At 35.3% G+C, this 25,453-nt stretch overlaps 1 protein-coding gene across 2 annotated transcripts in view; it reads right to left on the reverse strand.

Annotated features, from left to right (window-relative positions):
- Nucleotides 1-25,453, reverse strand: part of LOC145303396 (uncharacterized) — a 114,883-nt gene that overhangs the window by 51,946 nt on the left and 37,484 nt on the right. For both annotated transcript variants that reach the window (XM_080144705.1, XM_080144704.1), the window contains exons 6-12: nucleotides 22,948-22,986; nucleotides 18,574-18,681; nucleotides 12,556-12,749; nucleotides 11,870-12,014; nucleotides 8,594-8,650; nucleotides 3,016-3,075; nucleotides 2,009-2,151 (exon numbers count right to left, since the gene is read on the reverse strand). In XM_080144705.1, the coding sequence (XP_080000831.1) occupies nucleotides 2,009-2,151; nucleotides 3,016-3,075; nucleotides 8,594-8,650; nucleotides 11,870-12,014; nucleotides 12,556-12,749; nucleotides 18,574-18,681; nucleotides 22,948-22,986 (746 nt within the window). The remainder of the gene's footprint in view (nucleotides 1-2,008; nucleotides 2,152-3,015; nucleotides 3,076-8,593; nucleotides 8,651-11,869; nucleotides 12,015-12,555; nucleotides 12,750-18,573; nucleotides 18,682-22,947; nucleotides 22,987-25,453) is intronic.

Genomic DNA, 25,453 nt, shown 5'->3' on the forward strand with positions numbered 1-25,453 from the left:
GTGCGTGAGGTCGCCAAGCTAATCAAGAACCTTAAAGCAACTGGCCCTGACGGTATTCCAATTATAGTGTTAAAAAAGCTACAACCAGAACTTGCCCCCATACTTACAAAACTGTTTAAGCGTTGCCTTAAGGAGAAGTGCTTTCCAACACCCTGGAAAACCTCATCAGTATCTCCTGTATTTAAGAATTCAGGTGATAAGTCATCTCCCTCTCAGTACAGACCAATAAGTCTCCCGAGTGTCATGAGTAAATTGCTGGAATCCATATTAAATGGAGAAGTAGTCAACCACCTCAGCAGAAATAACCTTCTTAGTGACACGCAATATGGTTTCCGTTCTGCTAGATCTACAGCAGACGTACTAACAGTTATATCACATAGAATTAGCGAATCTCTCGACAAAGGCTTAATTTCTAGGGCAATTGCTCTTGACATATCAAAGGCCTTCGATAAGGTATGGCATAAAGGCCTACTTCACAAGATTTCCAGCTACCGTATAACTGAAAATGTTTTCTCTATCATTAAATAATTTCTCTGATAGGCTCATAAGAGTAGTGGCTGATGGGCAGAAATCAGAGGCCCACAGTATTAATGTTGGAGTCCCTCAGGGGTCCATTCTGGGCCCAACTCTCTTCTTGATCTATATCAATGATCTCCCTAAACACATACTAAAATCATTCGTTGGCATCTATGCTGATGACACGACTATCTATAGCAACACATCAAGGCCATAAATGACAATGTTCTCTCTGATTCTCTCTCGTCAGATCTTGAGCGCGTGGTTCAGTGGGGGAAGAGGTGGCTGGTTACCTTTAATGTATCTAAGACCAAGCTCCTATCATTACATCATAAACGCTCTTATCCCCATTTGGCATTGATTGAAATGAATGGCTCTCGTCTAGGGGAGATCTGAAATGGAACACATACAGCAAGTCTGTGGTCAAGATCGCTGGGAAAATGGTGGGATTCCTTTACCGCTCCAGAAGATATTTCACTAATGATGCAATTCTCTATCTATATAAAAGCCAAGTAGGTCTAAGGATGGAGTACTGCTGCCACATCTGGGCAGGAGCTGCTAAAAACAGCCTATCCTGCCTTGACAGAGTACAAAATAGACTTCGTGGCTTGGTAGGGGATGCCCTTTTCTCTTCCCTGCAACCTTTTTCCCACAGAAGAGACGTTGCAAGCCTGTCTCTGTTTTATCGTTATTTCGATGGCAAGTGCTCGTCTGAGCTCCATTCTCTGGTCGCCAATCTTTCACGAAAAACACCCGACTAGCTGAAACCACTGTCAATAACTTTCCCCACTCTTTATCCGTGCCTAAATCAAAAATCCATGAACAAAGCGTCTTTCTTAGAACTGCACAGCTGTGGAACTCTCTGCCGCTTGCCTGTTTCCCCCCATCGAATTCAACTTGGATGTCTTCAAGTCCAACACAAACAAATTCCTGATGAACCACCCCCTTAAGTAATGACACCTTATCAAATCCCCAATACTAACTATTACTACGATACTATCCCATTGATTACTGTACACACAATAACCCTCATCTCCGAGTGGCTCCTGGGCCTTGATAAGTGGTGACCCCCCCCCCCCCCATGTAAAAAAAAAAATAAAAATAAAAAAAGTGGCAATGTTGGTTTGCAACATTCCTTTGTATATTCTGGGTCAAACCTACTCTGACTTTGCATGCAATCATTCGACCTTGCTGCTCTCAGTATCAGTCGTAAAACCAGGACCAACAAGGAAGACTACATGCTGGATATAAAAGTATAACCTTTGTGAGTTCTATGCAGAAGTTCAACTTATGTAACAATAACAACAAATACAGCAGACGTTTTTAAATGATTTGATCGTCACTTCACAAGAACTCAATATCTAACATTAAGAAATAAGAAATAGATTATATATAAAAAAAAAATGATCAGAAAATCTAACAATATGAAATGAAAAACGAGTTATATTAAAACATGACTAGAAAATCTCAAATACTTTCATATTAAACTCACCTGCATTTTTCCCCCTTTGAGTTTCCATCTGATTGTTCTCCAAAATAAATCTCATCTGCCACCCGTTGGTAAAATGCAATTCGTGCCGTCTCTTTTTGACCTTCTGCCATTTCAACTTCAAGAAGGTGTTCCTCAACCAATATCTGATTTAGAAAAAAAATTTCTGAATTTTTGAAATGAGGATTGTCATTTGCATTATATAGATTATTCGAACTACGGTTCTCATCTTGACTTATTTTCACAATGTTTCAGTTGATGCAACCTCCAACCGTCTTCAAGTGTCTCTTACCAAACTCAGGAATCTGCACGGAATTTCAAACAGAACACTTTATTTAATCCATGGGATTAGTATGCTCGCGTTCCATCAGCTAGGACGGGTAGAAGTCTTAAATAATTTGCAATTGTGTTCTGATGAGCACATGTACAAGTATACATTCGTAGCTTGACGTTGCTTAATTTTAAAGTTTTCTTCTGTCGATAGCTCAAATGGTAATGACCAAGGCTAGAATGCTAAATGTTTTGGTTTTGATTCTAAGAAGTCATTTTTTAATTAACTTTTCAAATCATTACTATATATTGGGTACAATATAATATTCAATAGAGAATTGGCTCTGTAATAATAAATACAAAAGCTGCATGAATTAAAATACCATATTTAAGCTTATTTTACAACTAAACCATGCTGAGGAGGGTGCACTAGTATATATTGGTTACAATATAATAATCAATTCAAGATTGACTCTATAATACTAAATCTGAAATCTGCATGAATTAAAATATCATATTAAATATATTTTGTGAATAGGCAACACTGAGCAAATCAATTCCATAGAATGTGATTGTTCAAAACCTGGTATACAATTTATTAATAACTTATTAATCACATTTTTCTGTTTGAATAGATTTCTATGCAGGGACTTCAGAAATGTTTTCACAATGTTTTCTAAGTGGATTGGATTTGAAAAGAGACACTCAAATGGATAATAAGTAAAACAACCATTACTTACGTGATTGTTGTCTGTAGGCGATTTCTTCTCCAATGGTTTTTCAGTTGCATATTTGTCAACCTGGAAATATAAATTTCAATTGACTGATTATTAAAACAAAGAACCTTTTAAGACTGAGTTGGAAGCTGTTATCATTGTCCATTTTATCATCATATTTACGCTCATTAGAGATCTGACATCTTCTGGCAGTCTGCAATCCCAGTTTGTTAGAAGCTTATCAAGCTTTGGAATATTCAACCTTGCCAACAGGGTATTGGAGCTGATACGCTGATCCGATATTGCATATCCATCTTATCATTACTGTCATTATACTTAAGACAGATAAGTGAGGAGTGATTGAGTACCCAACACTAACACACTTAACACAGCTGTTTCCGTGATAGTGAAATGGCTGTTTTGTTTTATAGCATATCAATCCTTTCTGTAGAGGAAAGTTGTTTTGGGCTTAGTAGAACATGATTGCAAAAGGAAAGAAAAAAAACATTAATGTTTGGTACATTTTAGGTCAGGAAAACAATATCTTCAGATAGCCAAATCTAATAGTATCACATGGTAGTGAGAGGAATAGCTTGTGATATCAGAATTTACACCATATACTGATACCCTGATCCGACAATGCATATCCATTTGAGCATTGCTGTCATTACACTAAAGACATGTGAGAATTGAAGGGGGGGGCTAACATTCACTTCCATACAAGATCACACACCTAACACAGCTGTTATATGCACTGACCCTGATAGTGAGAGCGCTATTTTGTTTTATGGCATATTAACTCATTTTGTAGAGGATAGTTGCTGTTTTGGCTTTGCAGAACACGGTTGAGTTTTGTAAAAGGGAAAGGAAAAACATCAATGGTTGGTACATTTTAGGTCAAGAAGACAGTATCTTCAGACACCCAGTGAGAAGAATAGCTTGTAATATCAGGAATAGCAAGAGTTCCCAGAATTTATGCCATATGCCGATTTTACTCTAATGGTAGAAGTAAACTTATAACCATCTCAAATACTTAAAATATCCCCAAATAACACATTCCACCACTTTAAAGGAATGTCATCCAACTTTATCTCAATACAAGGTCAGCAGTTTAATGTTTGTCCCAGATACTTCTTACACTTGTAGTTAGGGTTTGGTCCTAGCTTTCCAGACAAGCCATTATTCTTTTGTGGACCCATGTTGCATTAAAATCTCCTTTTTTCAACACACAGCACATAAATATTGATTAGAACCTTCCAGTTGTTGTAGTTTCCAAACACTAACCATCACTTCCATCTCTAACAGATTTGCAGTTCTTTGGCTTCCATGTCACTTTTCCACATTTTCAATTTTTTTTATTAATAAGCGCAATATCAGAATTCTTCTGTTTTTACCTTTACTTTTATTGATAAAATAATGATTAGAAGAATATGCATTTCATAAAAAAAAAAATATTTAGTATTTTCAAAAACATTGCCGAATATTCTTACCAAAAGAAAGAAATAAGGCAGGCAATAATTAATGTGTTTACAAAATTAAAAGTACATTGCATAAAGGATCTTTTGACAAATACAGTTCATTTAAAGAAACAACCTCAAGAATCTGGGTTGAACCATAAAAGTGTTGCCCTAAATAAAACAACGTTACACTGTTGCATAGGGGTCATTCATATTGATGAGGGGAAGACATAGAAGAGAGAACGACATTTATACATTTTACTGTCTGTGGTTCTTATAACATATATTTAGAGAGGAGGGTTATCAGTTCTTATGATACAGGAGGGGACGGTCATTACTTAGATGGAGAGGGGGACACATTTCTTAGAGGAGTTATACACAATGTTCATTATAACGATGAGGGAGACAAAGTTCATTAAGATGGGAGGATACAAAGTTCATATTAACGATTATTTCACATTACCTTCAATTTGGTAGAATCGACGACACGAAGACGCAGTTACAAAATATGTGTTCTTTTATTACATTCGGCTGGTTGCAATGATCATGACATCCAAGAATTCAAAATCGACTGCATGATTAAAACTTTCTAACCCTTCGCTTCCAAAGCAGGACTCACTTCTGATCAATGTCAGCTTTGTCTCCCGTCTGTCCAACTCTCTCTAATCTCCTAAAACTAGCAAACTATATTGAGAATTCATTTTCTGCTATGACGTCATGTATGACTTCAAACACGTAGGAAACTCAAGTGGGTTAAACATGCATGGTTCGCACATGTCCAAACCATTTCTGCAGACAAAGAATTCTTCTAACCTATTTTTCGACCTAACTTATTTTTCAACATATTTTTAATTTTCTATTGTTCGCTTTTTAGATGACCTTATTTTAATTCAGTTTTCCTTATCTAATGTTTTTCTTACTTACAAGAAAAGGGGACCCTTTTCTTGTAACATTCCTCTCCTTCCTATTTTCCAAAAATGTACACATTTTTTAAATTCTAGTACATTTTTCTCTCTATCTATATAACCACTTGCCTAAGGAAGATCAGGCCCCTCAAAAAAAAAAAAAACTCCTTTAGTCAGCCCTTTTCAACTGACTTCATAATTTTATTTTTTATTAGACCAGAATCTCTCTGATCTTCCTGGCATTTACTTTTTTGGGTGTAGGGAATACCTCCTCTGATCTATGTCAGTTGCTTCATTCAGCCACCCTTATGCCGTAAACTGAGGTCTCACTTTACCTCTCTCGAAATTGACGACTTCTTTCGTCCAAAAGTGCCCTGATCGTTTCTTTCGCCTGGTTGTTCTATTAATTATGGCTTTGTTTCATTTTGTAACTATCTGATCTTTTTAGGACATACTCAAAGCTCATTTACTTACATCTTTGTGGTTGGCTTCCAATTATTAAGATATACCTTTTCATCACGCTGATTCGCTCGGATTTCCTTGCTTGAACTCTTGGAACTTGATGAAGACATAGAAAACATCACCCTTAACTAAATAACCCCCACCCCTTGCACCACAATTCCTATTTGCGCATTAAATTCTAACTATGGCCCGGTTTCTGTGATTTTTCTTTTCATAACTTGATTATGTAGTAGAGCTTACATCTATTCAATGTAGTCACTTTTAGCCTCAATCACTACCTCGATCCGGAACTGGGAACATGCCTTTTCCACAAGCACCAGAAGAAGATCAGCAAATACTCTGTGGATGACAGCGATCAGACTGACTTTGGTGTTGTTTTCGACATATGCCCAAACAAAGTAGTCTAGCGGGTTCAGGTCGGGGAAGGTTGGGGGGGGGGGTCTGTGAGAGAAGGATACAAAGTCATAGCACTCCTCCTGAAACCAAGCCTGGGTTTTTTTTAACTTGTGGGCTGGTGCCGAGTTCTGCTGCCACACTCAGGGTCTGATTGCACCAGGGGATCACCATCCAAGTACATTTTGATGTTGAATTTCAAGCCATCCAAATACATTCAGGTACATTTTGATGTTGACTTTCAAGCTAACTTTGAGGTGGCATGATGTGGCCTTCACTTGAAACCACATCAAAGATTATAACCATGATCAGAAACTTTATTTTTATCACCTTAGACATGTCTGTTATTTGTGGTAATCCAGCAATGCATTTTGAGGATGCTGGCAATTGTCCTGTTGTCATAACTTGGATCGGTAGAGAGTATGAGTTGTACAACAGTGCATCTTCAATCTCACTCATTGAATATCATGTCACTTTAAGACATGATAAAAGGTTCTTATTGCTCTTGGGCTTTGTACACAACTGGCCAACTAGTAGATGGCCTACAACAAAAAAAAGAATATTGGTTTCATCATATTATTGGACGAAAATTTTATCGTTTTACCCTGTAGAACTTGAACTGGGAATATGCAACCTTTACTGTGTTCTTAAGTAGATGCCTGAACACCAGTTTAATCCTGGTATTACAGCTGGTACAGTTGCTGTTGGGATGTTGGGACTATGGAAGTCAAAGAAGCTCTAAGACAATCACATTGGGGCTTCCCTGAGGTGTAATTTAGAGCCGAGTTCTACTGGCACATGCATAACTTTCTCACAGCCACTGTTTCCATTCAGTACTTGAAAACAGTGAACATCTGAATTTGGTCCAAGTTCCTTTCTGAAGCACACTCAAAGATCAACACAGTTAAAGGAACTTGGTTTTCAAAACATGTAGGAATTGATGAAAATTGGAGGTTGGCCACTTTTGTTCTGCACATGGTGCAACTAGTTTTGAGAAGACGCAGAGCATTCCCAACTCAACTAGTTTTTTGATTTTGTTGAGAAGTTTCTTGGGTTTCATAAAATGGTTCTCTTGGCCATTGGCATTGAGTAGTAGTTGGCCCTCACAACTCTTTTATTAGGAGTAGCTAAAATCTTTGCTCAGCACCTTCATTATTGCCACTTCAACACCCATCTCTCACCTCAAGGTCTGCAATGCTTTGCCTGGATCTTGTCATATTTTTCTTTTGGAGCTTTTCAACATAGTAAGAACATTTGCTATGGTCCATCCTGCTAGCCACTACTTCCACATATCTGTCACATTCTCTAACTCACATTTCACAGCTATTATGGTACTCAAAGAGTACCAAACTGCAGCTAAGATTTCCAATTTTTTAATCTGAAGCTATTCATCATGATGCAGGTTACATTCTAATATTCTGGTACTTTTCAGTCATTCATGATTTCCAACTCTCAAAGCAACCAATAGAAACAGTTATTCGTTATACTTTACCAATATGAAATAGTACCAAAACAGCTATTCATTATACTTTACCAATATGAAATAGTACCAAATTTTTTAGATGAGAGCTGATTGTTTGTATCACTTGTTTTTATCGGACTATTGTTCTCATCTTGAGTGTTATTTGTGTAACATTTCAGTCGATGTAACCTTCGACCTTCATCAGGCACGTTGATCATCATCTTGGAAAAGAAAGAAGAAAAGGTAATTTAACTGACAAAGGGAGGTAACTAATGAAGTTTGACAGGGGATTATGTTCCTTTTACTGTTGAAATTTTAAGGAGAGGTTGTACAATTTTTGTTTTTCTTTATAATTAAAAGGTTCCCAAATACTGTTAATTTTCACGCTCAATCTGCTTAGTAATTTATTTTTAGCATATGTGCCGCTCCTATAGTTGTCTAACTCATCATCTTGCATCCCTGTCAATTATTTTGACCTCGTTCTTTATTAGAGTTACCTCTCTTACGAAACCACAGTGGAAAAAAAAATCCAAAAATATGAAACCATCTACAGAGCTAGCAACTTTTTTCTTTTCTTTTTCAAGATGGCCACCAACATACTTGACGAAACATTGCACAAATAACACTCAAGATGAGAACAATAGTCCAATCAAAGAAGTAATACAAACAATATGAAACACTTCAAATAGTTCTGTAATGAAAGATTATTAAAAAAATGTTTAATTTATACCAAGCATTTTGTAAATGAAAACATGTAGATATTCAAAGTGATTAAAAATAATCATTATATTTATCATAAAAAGATTTGTCTTTTTGTTTTTTTAGTGAGGGTGGAGGGGTTCTTTGTAATTTTCATTTTTTTTTTCTCTATCCATACAAAACAGCAGCTTATTTGGCTCATAAGATGAGAAATAAATACTTACATCAATATTTTCTGGTACCGACAAGTTTGGAGATTTGTAATTATTAGGATCTGGAATCTAAAAAATAAAATAAACTTAAAGGAATGGCAGATAACAAACAGGGTCACGCATTAACATCGATCCATTAGATAAATAATATTGATTTTAGATGTTTAGAGGATTAATTACAAAAGGAAATTAGTATTCAAATAGCTGCTTAATAAATTTCAAATAAAACTGAATACAATAATGCAGACATTTTTTTTTTTTAATTCAATTTTCACCCCAAACAAGGTACAGTGCCACTTTAAAGTAGGGAGCTACTATCGGGGACATAAGTTGCAGGGGTATCATGAAGGGAGATGAGTAGCAAGATGTCTGTTCACATTACACTTGAACTTCTGCATGTCAGTACAGTTGGGAAAGCAGAATCCCGGAAGGGAGTTCCAAAGTCCAGCAGTTCTGGGGAAGAAACTATTGTAGTAGAATGCTTTTTTTTTTTCTTTTTTTTTTTTTTTTTTTTTTTTACAAGGTGATCACCACTTATCAAGGCCCGGAAGCCACTCAGGGATAAGGGTTACTGCATGTACAGTACGTTAGTGTGGGGGTTTAATAAAAATGTCTACTCAAGGAGGCGGTTCATCAGGAATTTGTTTACGTTGGACTTGAAGACATCCAGGTTGTAGTCATGTGGGAAGCAAGCAGACGGAACAGAGTTCCACAGGCGTGCAGTTCTAAGAAAGAAGCTTTGTTCATGGAATGCTTTCTTACACCTAGGGATCTCTACTGTGAAGAGGTGGGATTTTACAGCTTGTCGGGTTTGTCAGAGGTATTCACATTGAGGGGGTACAAGTGGTTGTAGTTCGTCAGAGCATTCACTATTAAAGTACTTGTAAAACAGGCAGAGGTATGCAACATTTCATCAATGGGACAGAGGCTGAAGCTTAGATGACAGTTAGGACCTATCAGGTTGCCGACTCTCTTTTGAACCCTGTCAAGAAGTGAGAGACAAGTAGCAGATGCACCAGCCCAAATGTGGCAACAGTACTCCATACATGGGCGAATAGTGGCCTTATAGAGGTACAAGATACTTTCAGGTGTAAGTAGTTTTGTAGAACGGTAGAGAGAGCCCACCTTCTTTGCAGCAGTCTTCGCAATGCTCTCAAGGTATCTATTCCAGTTCATGTTCCCTGTAAACGTTAGGCCGAGGAGTTTAAAGGAAGTACTTTCGGGTAATGTGTTCTTGGCCATTGCTATTGGTGGTAGTGAAGGTTTTTTGTAATCATTGAAGGAAACAAGCTTAGTCTTGGTAGCATTGAACCACTCCACTACAGATTGGAGGTCATCCTCTAGTGTTTCTGCCATTTCCTTAGATATGTGTTCATTTGTTTTCCCCTCTTGCCTGTTATAGAGAGTGGTGTCATCGGCAAATATACCCATCTCCGAAACAATTTTATCAGGGAGGTCATTTATGAATATCAAGAATAATAAAGGTCCGAGGACAGACCCCTGAGGTACTCCCACATTTATATGATATATTGTTTAGATGTATGACCATCAAGGACAACTTGGATTTTTCTCTTACTTAAGAAGGATTTAATTACATTATGTATTCTTTTAGTGATACCATATGATCTAATTTTCCTTAGAAGACCATCATGCCATACCTTGTCAAAAGCCTTAGATATATCAAGGGCTACCGCTCTAACCTCCCCTGTTTTGTCCAGTGAACGGTATATACGTTCATAGATTACAGTTAGGATATCTGCTGTGGAACGGGCTTGTCTAAATCCATATTGATTGTCGGTCAGGAGTTTTGCAGCTGTAAGGTGATGGACTAGAGTTTGATTAATTAAGGACTCAAATATTTTGGCGAAAAGTGGAAGAAGGCTAATGGGGCGATAATTTAATGGGTCAGTTCTAGTTTCCCAGCAGTCAGGAAAGCACAATTCGTTAAGGCATTTATTTTAAAGTTTGAAGAGAACTGGAGCAACCTCAGCAGAGCATTTTTTTAATAGCACAACTGGGATGAGATCCGGTCCACATGCTTTTGAGGTGTCTAGGTTTTTTATCATACAATGTACCTGGGAAGGGGTAATTTTCCAGTCATCTAGGGTGGCATCTGTCTGCAAAGGAAAGTCAGGGAGGGAGTGATGTGCTGGGTCTAATGTGGAGTTTTAGGCAAACTGACTGGCAAGTAGGTTAGCCTTCTCGGTTGCCGTGCAATTAACCTCGTGATCATTTGATAGTGGGGGAATCGTTAACTGCCCATTATTTACTACACTGTTGTAGATTTTCCAAAAAGCACGGGTTCCTAATTTCTGTGCTTCGATGCGTTTTCTGGTGGTTTCAGTGTATTCTGTCTTAGCTGTCACTATTTCTCTCTTACAATTATTTCTGGCTTCTATATACTTCTGTCTGTTTGAACTAGACTTGTGTCGGTTGAATCTGCGGTACGCATGCTGCCTTTGAGCAATGGCAGCTGCACAAGTATAAGTAAACCATTGGGGCGAGTGGGGCTTGCTATAGAATTTTCGTGTGGGAACATGTGCTTCAATTGCAGTTTTGAACCATTCAGTGGTCTCATTTGCGCACTTCAGCTGGAAGAGAAAAGATATTTCCCCATGGGGCATCTCTGATGAGATCCTTGATGGCTTCCTATTCAGCCTTTTTATAATACCTCGTTGTTTTGACCAGTGGGTCTTCAGTTTTTGGTCGAGAATTAAGGGCGATTTCTACCATTATCACAACGTGATCAGCATTCCCGAGTAAGAGAAAGATTGGAAAACAGTTTGAAGGATTCAACTCATTTGTTTAGTGGCCTCCATCAAGTCGGTTATAATACTTCAGTGTAAACCATTGTTATTCCAGTATCTTCTTTCAAAGAAATACAGATTTGCAAAATGCTCTTCCCACTGATTATTTTCCTCCTACCTAGAGCGTTGGTCCTTCAAAAGGCCAACATACATCTCTTTTTTTTTTTAAATTATCTTTTGTTTTTGTTGTGTTTTTACATAAAGTGGCTTCGTACCATGTCTGAAATGATTTTCATAAAAAAAGTAGAGAAAGAAAAAGAAACAGTTATGTTCACTAGTTGATCACTTTTGTGATAACCAACCTGGCTGGGAAAAGGGGGAACATCAATGAAGGAGGCACTAAGTTGGGAATTTATAAAAAATATGATAATTATAAACAAGAGTAGTTTAAAATGCTGACAATATTTAAAAAGTAATTTTTAGGCCAATGTACATTGAAAGAAAAGGAACAGGAAAAGATGATAGTCATCAATCTACGTACGAGTTTGCCATTTGCTCCCGCGGTTGCACCTTTTCGAAGTCTTTTTCGGTTAATAAAATCCAAAAGTCGCAGTTCTTTTGGGGCAGCAGCTTTAGCAAATTTCCGTTTCCTGTTCACGGCAGCTTGTGAATATTTCTTGACGGATCTACAAGAAAAAAATGACTTTTGAAACAAGACGGAGCACAAAAATATGGATGATTGTCAACTATGTATCATTTTAATTTTAATTTGTTCTCTTCTTCAAACAGAGTGAACTTGACACATACTTTTATCCAGTGGTAGGTGATTGGAGTAAGGTACCCAATTACCTACCAAACCACTATATCTGACATTCATTTCTAGCATATTTTACTAAAATACAACAAAACTAAATTTAACTAAAATACACTGATCTATTTCTGAGTTGGTACATCTTATCCAGAAGTGAAAATAGTATACGGGTAAAAAATGAAATATAGTGTTTAAGTTCCATTAAGCCTGTAAGAATCTCTCTATTTTTACTTCGGATGTTTCTCCTTCTTTCTGCTTAGTTTAAAAGTCTAAAACATTTACTAGTAATGTTATTATATGACTTTTTTCCATGGTATTGAAATTTATATTGATTATTGCTTTTTATGACATGCTTTCAATATGTGTGCACTTGCTGAATATAATTCCTGCTTATTGTAAAGATCTATTATACTTACTGGTAAAGTGCTGGGTCATTGAACTTCTTATTTTCATATTGCTGATGATTCATAGCAAAGAAGATAGAAGGGTTCGGATCAAGGCAAAGTGGTTCTTGAGTGGCCAAAAGAAGCTGACTTTCTAATTGGAAGATATCTTCTTGTGCCCATCGATGGCCATCATTCGTCAAACTATTTATATCACATAACAAAGACTGAAAAACAGAAAACAAAAATTGCATCCAATAAATTAAATGCATATCTTGTAAATCATATTCAACTTTTATTTAAATCAAATGAAAAAAAAAAAAGTATAATTAACATATACATGCATGTGCATTGAATTCGAAAGATGAATTTATCTCCTATAAATAGTTACAAACACGTATAATATCCAGTCAAAGAAATCACTCCACCCCTCCACCAAATATGGTTATCCGTGTTACTGGAACTGCTGTGATGCTCGTGGCAAGATAAGTGTTATCCTAAATCATCCTCATTCTAAAAAGATACTTTGTTTTTCTTCTCTTTTAAATTTCTTATTTCATTTTGTAATTTGTAATTATGTGTATTTTAATAATTTATACATGCAGTTGTCTTTACTTTTGGTTCCTTGCTTAGGCTTAAATTCTCCCCCAGCAAAACACCAACCACGTTCTCTCTCAGCTTACATAAATGATTAATTCCACGCTCTGTACTAAGGAAGGCTAGAAATAAAAATATCTTAGGCAGGATAAATTTTCCGAAATTAGCACAAACATAGATTTATTTTATCTACCTTCGAAGTCAGAAGAACTTTATTTAAGTAATATACTTAATATCTACAATTACTATATGCTCACTTGTATTGATAAAGAGGCCTCGTTGGTATCTCTACCAAACCACTGGATATAGGATAAGATATAAGATAGCTTATAATTAACTGTTACTATAATTGTAACTGTAATCTACAGTGATCTTAGCTGTGTCACTAAGACTATTTTCTGTATAGATACAATGTTTTGTCCCTGACCTTAATGACTGCCTATAAATACGAATTCCGAATCACTACATAATAATTGTTTCTCTTTACCTTCAAGACGACTGCCTATGTCTAACCTGCATGCTAAATAGGGGAAAAGAAGGAAAAAAAAATGTTTTTCTTTTCTTTTCTCCCAAGCTAAAACATTACTTGAAACCCTAAATCCTAATGATTCTCTATTTTCTGTAAGTTAATAACCTCGTCCCTTGAAAGCTAACAATCTGCCCACCCCCCTCTAGCTGCCACTAAAACTCTACATTACACACACCCTAGTAGTGGAATCCTTAGTCTCCAGCTCCTAAACTTCACATGCTAACCACCTAACAGTCATCACTAAATACCTATACATTTCTACCTCTAAAACGTGCATTAGAGTTCATTCTTATCCAGTTAGGTACTTACCAACCAAAGTATGCACAGCGATCTTCATCACATAACAATGCCTCTTTCTAGATGGTTTTGCAACGATCAATACAAAACCAAATCCGATACTCCCTGTTATGCAAAACGCTCGATGACTCTTAAATAAAAACTGAAATTATCTTTCTTCAATAGTAGAAACACACTAACACCTACAACTTCTATCAATTTGCATCTACTGAAAATTTGCCCAAATATCTATTTACTTAATTATACATACGGAATATGCCATGACTTAAAATTTACCTCCAGTTATACTCGTACTGTACTGCACCTACATCTTAACCCTCCTGTAATCTAAAATATACAGTGACTGGCCAAAATTCTTAGCTCAATTCTTATACCTACTCACACTATAATGTTATCCTGTACCTAAACTAACATATAAATTTCTTAAAAATGTAAAAATCGAAAGGTAAAAATCTTAATCCACACTGACGCCTTTCTAACAAGCCTGCTCACATAGTTGCTTCCACTGCTGAGTTTTTTTGGGGTTTAGTGACAATGATATAGCAATGTCCCTAAATCACTTTGAGGAGTGTAACTAGATTATATATATATACACATACCCATCTCAGAAACAATTTTATCAGGGAGGTCATTTATGAATATCAAGAACAATAAAGGTTCAAGGATAAACCTTTGGGGCACTCCCGCATTTATATCATACTGTTTAGATGTACGACCATCGAGGACAACTTGGATTTTTCTCTTACTTAAGAAGGATTTAATTTTATTATGTATTCTTTTAGTGATACCATATGATCTAATTTTCCTTAGAAGACCATCATGCCATACCTTGTCAAAAGCCTTAGATATATCAAGGGCCACTGCTCTACCCTCCCTGTTTGGTCCAGTGAACGGTATATATGTTCAGAGACTACAGTTAGGATATCTGCTGTGGAACGGGCTTGCCTGAATCCATATTGTTTGTCAGTCAGGAGTTTAGCAGCTGTTAGGTGTTGGACTAGGGCTTGATTAAGGACTCAAATATTTTGGCGAAAAGTGGGAGGAGACTAATGGGGCGATAATTTAGTGAGTCAGTTCTTTCACCAGAACTCTTAAAAACTGGTATCACAGAAGCAGTTTTCCAGCAGTCGGGAAAGCAAGATTCGTTAAGGCATTTATTTTAAAGTTTGGAGAGAACTGGAGCAATCTCAGCAGAGCATTTTTTTATTAGCACAGCTGGGATGAGATCTGGTCCACATGCTTTTGAGGTGTCTAGGTTTTTTATGATACCATGCACCTGAGAAGGGGTGATTTTCAAATCGTCTAGTGTGGCATCTGTCCACAAAGGAAAGTCAGGAAGGGAGTGGTGTGTCGGGTCCAGTGTGGAGTTTGAGGCAAACCGACTAGCAAGCAGATTTGCTTTTTGGTTGCCCTGCAAACAACCTCATGATCATTTGATAGTGGGGAAATCGTTGACTGCTCATTATTTACTACACTGTTGTAGATTTTCCAAAAAGCACGGGTTCCTAATTTCTGTGCTTCAATGCGTTTCTCTCACAATTATTTCTGGCTTCTATATACATCTGTCTGTTTGAACTGGAATTGTGTTAGTTCTAAGCCCGCGGATATTCTTAAATGCAAGCCTCAAGGGAGGAGGCAGGTTGGTTTTCTTTGAGTTTGGTCCTGGTTTAAATGTATCTTTTGCTTAGAGGTGTCATTTCATTTTGTTTCAATTCAATATATAAAGTTTAGAAGTATGGCGTAGTTTGCTTGAAGCATTGTTAGAGAATAAAAGGTATTTTTTAGAAGGCTACAACAATGCAGGAATGTACAGTTGTTGTGGGAAGATAAATAAATAAGTAAATGAATAATAAATAATTCAATATTTTTTCTTTTTTATTTATATATTTATTCATTTATCTACCTGAATTTTAACTGTGGGTGGTATTTAATTCCAAAGGTCCTTTTGGGTAATAACCCATCGTCAGTGGAGAAACAAATCCTCTCTCTAGGATGTAAATTGCAAAATGGCTGTTTTTAAATCCAAATAAAACAGCCATTTTGCAATTTACATCCTAGAGAGAGGATTCATTTCTCCACTGAAGATGGGGTATTATCCGAAAGGACCTTTGGAATTAAATACCACCCACAGTTAAAATTCAGGTAGATAAATGAATATATATTAAAAAATATATAATAAATAAAAAAGAAAAAATATTGAATTATTTATTATTCATATACTTATTTATCTTCTCACAATGACTGTAAATTCCTGCATTGTTTTAGCCTTCTAAAAATACATAAAGTTATGTTGTCCGATATTAAAAATCATGCTATGTAGTGGTCTATATAATGGGTGTATATATACATAAATACATCTCTGAGATGTACATGTGTACATAAGTGTTCATAGTAGACCGTATTGTCTAGTGACTGTGATGCATATGAGAGTGTATAGAAGTTGAATACCTACTAGATACTATTCTCATATCTCTAAGGTCTCTCTGCACAGAGGTTTGTCAGAGGTGCTGGCATGAGGATACTTCTCATTGTAAATAAACCCTGACCAAATATTCAAAAACATTATGCGTTATCTCCTCAAACCATGCAGCACGTTCCTCAGGTTGCAAACAGAGACACCTCCTCCATTTATAGAGGGCAGCTTCTAATACCAAATAAGAAGCTGTGGACAATGAGGAACTAATAAAAAATGAGTAAAAATAAACCTACATACTGGCAGGTTGGCACCCAGAATAAAAAGGGCCCCTCAACCCATTTATACACCAGGTGGGAAGAGGTAAATAATAGTGTAAACGTTCTCTCCTCTGGAAGTGACACAATGGTTATGACAGAGCTAACCAGAGTCAGCTATCAGACCTTGATGGAAAAAGGCCGCCATTACCACCAATTCTAGCAACAAAAAACCACAACATGAGAGGGTTAAAAGCCCAACCATGGTCAGTTGCAGAAAAGAAGGTCCTATTGTTTTGCAACCACTATTCAAAGTTTGAGAAGTGGAGAAAAACTTCAAACGCGATCCTTACAGAGAAGATCAAATAAAAAATGTGTCAACCGAAAGATAACAAAACTAACATGTTACATAGCAGGGTGTGTATTATAATGATGTATATATATAAGTTGAGCATCTGCTCATTTCTGTGTGCTTGCTGGCATGGGTGTTTGCACATATTAAAATACACAGTTTGTAAATGAGATAAATACATAACAATGAAGGACAGTTCTTTTAACAAAAGATGAATAAAATCTTTGTCTGCAGCATACCAGACAAAAGGACACATACCTTCTCAAATAACATAATGTTTACATACAAAAGGATACATACATTCTGGATTTAACATACTGTCCTTAAATTGAAGGCACTTTCCTCCAAAGAAACTCATGATGACCAAGTTATATTTTCATATCTAACATTTACTTTACTTTCCTCAAGGTGTATGCATTTCTCTAGTCTTACATCTTCTATTAGTTAGCCCACTCAGACATGTCTGTGAACCTCAGGAGAGTAAACTCTCGTCAGTCTCAACTTTCACTAACTCTCCAACTAACTGTCTGGTCTGTGTCGTGAATATATGATTAATCCTTTCTTTGTTCATTAACTCATGTCACATAAGATCAGCTCTCATTGTTTTGTTAAACTATGTTTTATGATTCTAAACTAAATCTCCAACTATTTTATTTTTCTAGTCTAAATTTAAACCATTCTATTTTGTTTTTAATTAGTTTTCTCTTCTACACATTCTTCCGCTATCAAAACATCCATTTCAATACATTCCTTTTGCTATCAAAATTATTCCATTTTAATAACAACACTTTTAACCCCCGCCTCTCTCTTTTACCATCTCTTACTTTAATTGGGTCATCCAGCACTTTCCGGGAGTCCAATATTTAACAGTCAGACTCAAATAGAATCTGCTTGCTCCACTGTAATTCTGATGATTGATCATCTGCATCTTTTTTTGGTTATTTTCATGGCACTGTAGCTCCATTTCTACTCAGTTTACATTCTCAAATTAGACTGGTTTAGTTTGGCTGTATTGTTTTATGGCATATCAACCATTTTTTGGGGGGTTATTTTGGAAAAAGTTTTTTATACTTCAACTTCTTTATATCTTCATATATTTATATATGGAGTTTGGTTTGGTTGTTTTGTTTTACAGAAAATTAACCCTTTTTTGGGTTATTTAATGCCGAATCTAATAATTTTAAAACAAAGTTTCTATACTTCAAGTTCTTTATATCTTCAAATATTTATTCTTGGCATTTGGTTTGGTTTGGTTCGGTTGTTTAGAGAAAAATTGTTGCTTTTGTTTTTGAGTTTGCATAAAATGATTGATTTTTGCAAAGGAAAAAAGCCACAACATCAATGTTTAGTGGATTTTAGGTCAGGAAGCAAATATTTTCAAACAGCCTGATCTGGTAGCACTCTCAAATTAGACTACATTGCTTTATGCAGTTTTAAAATGGCTTCGCTTCTGTGTCATACAAGCCACAAATTAGCACATATCCACATATTTGACTCACCTTTGCATATGGTTCAGTCACCAGAAGACAAAAAAAATTTAAATAAAAGTTTTATAAAATAAAAATAATGCAATAAAAAAATGAATGGAAATAGAAGGACAACTTACTTGCATGGTGGGTTTTAATAAGATATATTCACTGTCATAAATTCCATTGTCAGAGCGTCTGTAATCTCTTACTTCCACAATGACACAACCACTGTGGAAAACATTCACCTACAAAATAAGTTTTTAATTGCTTAACTATATAATAACATACATTATTATATATAAAATATACATGCTCATCTCAATTCTGTTATGGTCTCTTCTCATATATGAAGTAATTATGAGCACAATCAGTACAATAATAGCCCAAATCAGTAGATATACAAGAAAATGGCTGGGTTTGCCTCCAGGATTATCAAACATAGCCTAATATAACAAACAAGCCAAACTAAAATCACCATATTAAGTCTATTGCAGAAGAATTCAAAGCTGGAAAAGTCAGGTTCCAAATGATACTAGGAAATTCCAAAGACACTAAAAAACAGTACAATCCTCTCTTAAAACAGGAGAGGAAGTGGAAAGTCCGAGGTGCTATAAATGAGGCAAAAGAAAATTTAACTTTCAAAGAAGTCATCAAACTTAAACAGGAAGATCTGAGCTGGAAATGACCAGCATCCAAAGAGGATCTACAGATTCAACCAAAGGTTACAAAGATCTGGTCATTCAGGAAATAAGGGACAAGAAGGTAAGCAAAAGGCTCAGAGAAAGGGTCCGACAGTTACAGCAAGGAAAATGGATGAACTAGGAAGAAGCTATGCAAAAATCTATTATGTGGAATGACATTTGCCATATGGTGCCATTGAGGTTGAGCTTCAGAATTCGCTCAACTTATTACGTGATTACCTCAATGACTAACCTCACCAGATGGAAGTTAACATGTTAACCTAGCGAACGATTAGTAATAGAATTTTCAGAATGAATTCTGAAAATTCTGTTACTAATTGCTTACTAGATTAGCATGTTGGATGGCATCATCCTAGCGAGTATAAAATTCCTCTAGTGAGACATTGGCTTGGGTTATAGCTTAATCGGATGACCACATCCTTTGTTCGAGACGAAGTAGGTTCATACCATAGTCGGATTTCGCCGTGGTTTGCTTGATCTGTGTTAGTTAATAGATTTTCTTGTGTGTAGCACATTTGCTCATGTGGCAGAGTACTTGGCTTGCATGCAAAAGGCTCGGGTTTCAAAGCCAGAGTTCAGATATGTCCAATTGATGAGCCCAAATGAGAGAAAAACCCAAGTCTTGGACTTCCGGTTTGTTGGTTGCCATGGCTCTTGTGAGCTGCAACGTTGTTTGACTGTGGAAATAATTATATAATCTCTCACATTCTGAAAATATATATATTTTCTTTTTATATTTTATTGATTTAGTTATTCATATTTTTTATTTTATTCATTTATTTATTTAGTTATTTATATCTTTATTTTATTTACTTATTTATTTGACATCTTCACTAAATGAATATCGGCCGTTAAATATTTAAACATGTGAAACATTAAACTGTTGATCGAACTGTGAGACACTATATTATTAAATGTCCAGTTTTTATTGTGTTAAAAAGTTCAGTTAAATGCAATTTAATAAAATTCAAATAATAGAGACTCTCAGCAGTTGGGGGAGGGGATATGCAAAAAAGCCATTGAGAGAAAGTCCTCGGCCTAACGCTCTCAGGAAACATGAGTTGGAACAATTACATTGAGAGTATCGCCAGGACCGCTGCAAAGAAGGTAGGTTCTCTCTACCGTGCTAGAAAGCTACTAATACCCGAAAGTATCCTATACCTCTATAAGGCCACCATTCGCCCATGTATGGAGTATTGTTGTCATATTTGGGCTGGTGCATCTGCCACTAGTCTCTCGCTCCTAGACAAGGTTCAAAAGAGAGTCGCCAATCTGATAGGTCCTGAACTGTCATCTAAGCTTCAGCCTCTGTCCCATCGATGAAATGTTGCATCCCTCTGCCTGTTCTACAAGTACTTTAACGGTGAATGCTCTGATGAACTGCAAGCACTTGTGCCCCCTCGACATAAATACCCCCGAAAAACCCGACAAGCAGCTAAATCCCACCCCTTCACAGTAGAGATCCCTAGATGTAAGAAAGCCTTCTACTCCAGTAGTTTCTTCCCAGGACAGCTAGACTTTGGAATTCCCTTCCGGGTCCCTGCTTCCCCAACTGTACTGACATGCAGAAGTTCAAGTGCAATATGAACCGACATCTTGCTGCCCAACTCCCTACACAGTACTCCTGATGCCTATGTCCCTGATAGTAGCCCATACAACAAAGTGGAAATGTGCCTTGTTTGGGACGAAAATGTAATAAAAAAAAAAAAAAAAAGATGGTGTGTATTCTTTTCTGACTTAGTTGTTATGGCGGAAGCTCATACATCAGAATTGATGGGAAAGTCCATTTATATATATATATAAATATATATATAAATATATATATATATATATATTTATATATATATTTATATATATATATAAATATATATATATATATATACAGTAAAACTTCTACATAGAAAATACTCAGCTTACAAAGCGTGATATAAAAATTTTTGTCCCTGCATAAAAAATTTTCAGGATACGAATGATACAAGTGACAGAAAGACTATTTTTCAAACACTTAATTCTTTGAAAACTTTTTAAAAATCAGTTTTATTCGATTAAAATTTTTTTTAGCAATTTTCTGAAAATATTTGTGTTGATTTTTATCTACAAAGCATTTTCTTCTTACAGTTGAATTTATTTTTTCTACTTACCCACCTCCCCACCCTAAATTAAAATTATTTTAAAAATTGAAAAATTAATGAATTTTTACCACATTTGAAGATTATAGACTGAAGAAAGATTGTACAACCTCTGAAATTTTTGTAAAGCATGAGGGAGTTATTATTTTTCTTAGAAATCGCAAATTAGCTGTAATAAATTAAATAATCCATTTCACTTTGAATCCTTTTCTTTCTGTGCCTGTGGATTTGATTGAGGTCATAACCTTACAAATAACAATTAAAATAACAATTAAAAAAAGATTGTCATATCTTTTAGATTTTTTTATTAAATAGAATTTTACACTTGTATGTCAAAGAAAAGTAGAAAATAAATAGCCAGTGAAGGTATTATAAAATTTAATGAGTTCATTCATAGGAATTGGAACAGATTATACAATTTATGCGTGAAACGCCTTATAGGATAGGAAAATTTCAAGATATGAAAGCCAAGGCGGAATCAATTAATTTAGTATCTAGAGGTTCCACAGTATATATATATATATATATATATATATATGATGATTGCAACGTCTTGTCAGACGAGTGCCACTTCCTCAGACATTTAAAATTCATGAGCCCAAATGCCTGAGGGAGTATCTATACAAAGATGATGTTACAGAGTCTTAGCTTTGTACGACAGCTAAGTCTCTCTCTCGGTTCAAAATGTTGAGATCCAGTAACAAGCAAGAGCAAGATAGCCAGCAACAAATTAAACTGCAGACCAGCTTAATGCGGGTATTGGTCTTCCGCTTTATGGTTTTTTAAATCAGAGATTTGCTTCTCCTAGAAAGGTTGCCTTCACCACGGCTTACGGGAGCCCTCTCCACCCCAATACACATATACACACACAAATATACATATATATATATATAACTGCAAGGAAAAATTACTCATGTATAACTTTAACAAACACAGTTATATATATCTTTAGTCAACATTCAAAAGCCAGAAGATGTATTCAATTATGACTTATATTTTATTCATATGAAGTACATCTTACATTTAATTATTACATCAAACTTGTTTCATTTGCTGTAAGATATTCTGCAGTCTCCCAACAATCTATGTTAACTATTCTTCTTCTTCACAATTCTCGGTATCAAAATTCAATAACTGATTCTTTTCCTCCTCACAATTCCCGGCCTCAAAATCAATAGATATCTGACAAAACTCACTTCTGCCAAAATGAATGCCCTACTCTGATCAACAGGTTTTTTATTGAAACCACCTGCCTTTCATATGCACATTAAATGCACTAAAGTCTCATTATCTCATGAAATCGCCAGCCTATAAGTAAACTCAGCAGCCATTTTTTTTTTCTTTATTCTTCTTCCCTGACACAAATACTGTATGCTGTACAAAATCAGGTTCATACTAATTTTTAATTGCATTGTTGAATAGTAAACAACTCATCAGATAAAAAAAATAGAAAATCATTTTTTCCTTGGAATGTAAAAAAGATTTAATAAGAAAAACATGTTGATAAAAGGAAATGAAGATATTTAAAGTTTTCAGAAACATAAAAACTAAAAATATTTAATTATTGCAGTGTCTATAGGCACCTACCCCAAAGACAAGTCATTTAACAGCAGTATGTAATAATGACATTGTTAATTTGCAAACTAAGTCAAAAAAAGAGATCAGCTTCATTAATACTTACTTGTGCTTTTTCTAAAATGTCAACCAATATTGGAGGCAGCTATGAAAATAAATTATACAATAAGAGATTATTTCAAAATGAAACACATGAAAATATGTGATAAACATTATGGATAAAATAGGAGATATATATACATATAACAAATAAATGACAAAAATCTATATTCCAAATTTTACAATGTTTACCATCTTACAATTTATTTTTTTAAGGACGCTGACATGTATAATTCTTGACAGCACCTGTTTCGTAGCACAAAATTATTCATTTAATTATTACATCAATGAAATCACTATGAAACAGGTGCTGTCAGGAATTGTGCATGTCAACATACTTAAGAGAATTGTAAGATGGTCAACCTCTTTAAATTTGGAATATAGACTTGTCATTTATTTGTTATATGCTCTGTAATTACATCAGTTTGTTTAAATAGAAAACAAACTAAAAACAAAAGACAAAATGTATGTTTCTTATGTTTATTTTCTCAATACTTCTGAATACATATCAAGTCATTCAAAGCACATTCACTGCCTGTTCTTCCTTAGTTTGACAGAGAGGGAAACATGAGGGTTTAATTTGACTATGGACATGTATGTGAGCATGCACTGGAAAATGAATTATGTTGCAGTAATGAAAATATCCAAATTTCATGAAAATCGATAAAGAATAAATTAATTATTAAAGATACTAGTTTGCGAAGAAATTAGAAATTTTAGCTATTTCTCTTGTGTTTACGGAACATGTTACATGACAAAACAAACATAGCTGAAGTCATTTTTTCATTGAATCTTGGAAGACTTAATTGTGACATGATAATTAGGTTGATAACATTGCTTATTGTTGAAATTGACAAAAATGTAAGTAGTTATCATCGTGTATTTAATTAAAAATCAACTTTTTGACTGTCTGATTTTGCTACAATACGAAGAAGCACCCTTTTTATTGGTCGACTTATATAATAAATACCCCGCATATATTTCTTTGGTACTCTTTAAGAATTTGATCTGGATCATCGGGATTTTACATCAATTATGGTTTGGGTTTGACTGGCAGTTACAGTTGCGCAAAATAACAGATGCTGACAAATTTCAGAACAAACTAACCGAAAAAAAGATAGAAATACAATAAATAAAAAATAAAAATCTACTATAAATTTACAGAATATATATTTTTTTTTTTTCTCTCAAGAAAAGTTGCATTTTGTATTATTTATTTACACTTATAATTTTTTTTGCATTTTAAGAAAAGTTCTTTTTTAGACACATGCTGAATCGAACACACACATGTACAAACTATAAGAACCATTAGCAAATAGAAATACATGCAGTGAGAGAGATAGAGGGGTGGGGGCAAGAGTAACCTCTTTACACATAGAATAATAAGGAACAGCAGTTCGACAACCACAAAGCAACTACTGCATACACACACAAACGACTGTAATGACCTAAGCAATAAATGAACTTGACGTCAGCCGAAATAAGATGTCTCTTAGTGACACCATACTTTAATTTTAGTAAGCATTTGTTTATAAAGGGAAGAATTGGATTCCGGCATATGAGAATTTTCAGAGCTCAGCCAATCAGAATGGACAGACTTTTGTAAGGGGGTCTTTATTATTTATGAATCGGAAAATAGGAAGATTAATTTTAGGTCTATGTATGTAATAGCCAGTTACGGTCGGTGTAATCACAGCATTTGTGGAATGCATAAAATTCATGCCAGTGGTAACTGGTAGCAGTGGTAGGACTAAATATCTAGAGAAAAAGTTCAGGACCCCTTCCTCTAAAGATGTCACGATTGTTATGGTGGTGCTCATAAGATGCAATGTATCATTTTATTATCACGACTGAATATGTCTAAAATGGTGTTTGAAAGCTACATAAGATAGTGGCTATTAGCCTAGATGTAATGAATTTATATGTGGTATCTGTTGTTGCAAACCTACGATACTTTGGTCCAGAGGGGAATTTCTGTAGTCATTATATAGGGAGATAAAGTTATAGTTCCTTTCTGTCTGTTTATTTATTCAAATATTCCTCATAGGGTTTTCGCTATAAACCTCCATAACCATGTGCATTCTGAAAGTACATAATCAAACTTACTTGCTTTGATCGGGGGGGGGGGGGGTATAACATTATTATGGGGTCTGCAGTTGCACTTCATAGCTACAATAATATGTTATATAACTTATTATTTGGTTTTATTTATAACTTGAAAATTATAGAAATTAAAAAATAAGAATAGAAATTTTAGGAGTGCACATAAGTACTCATTAATTCCTGGAAAACAATAGGTGCATTTTAAGGATGTTAACTAAAATTATGTTTCTGAATTTTTGAGATGACGATTGATAATTTGTATTATTAGGACTACTGTTCTCATCTTGAATTATTTTCACAAGGTTTCAGCTACAAGGATCCGTGGCATAATGGACAAAGTACTAGGTAAATTCAGTTGTAAGTGACACTCTTCTGGAGGTTGAAGGTTTAATCCTCAATACTTCTACCTG

Source organism: Euprymna scolopes, chromosome 19 (assembly GCF_053919585.1).
Source record: "Euprymna scolopes isolate OS-2025 chromosome 19, ASM5391958v1, whole genome shotgun sequence".
Taxonomy (NCBI): Eukaryota; Metazoa; Mollusca; class Cephalopoda; order Sepiida; family Sepiolidae; genus Euprymna; species Euprymna scolopes.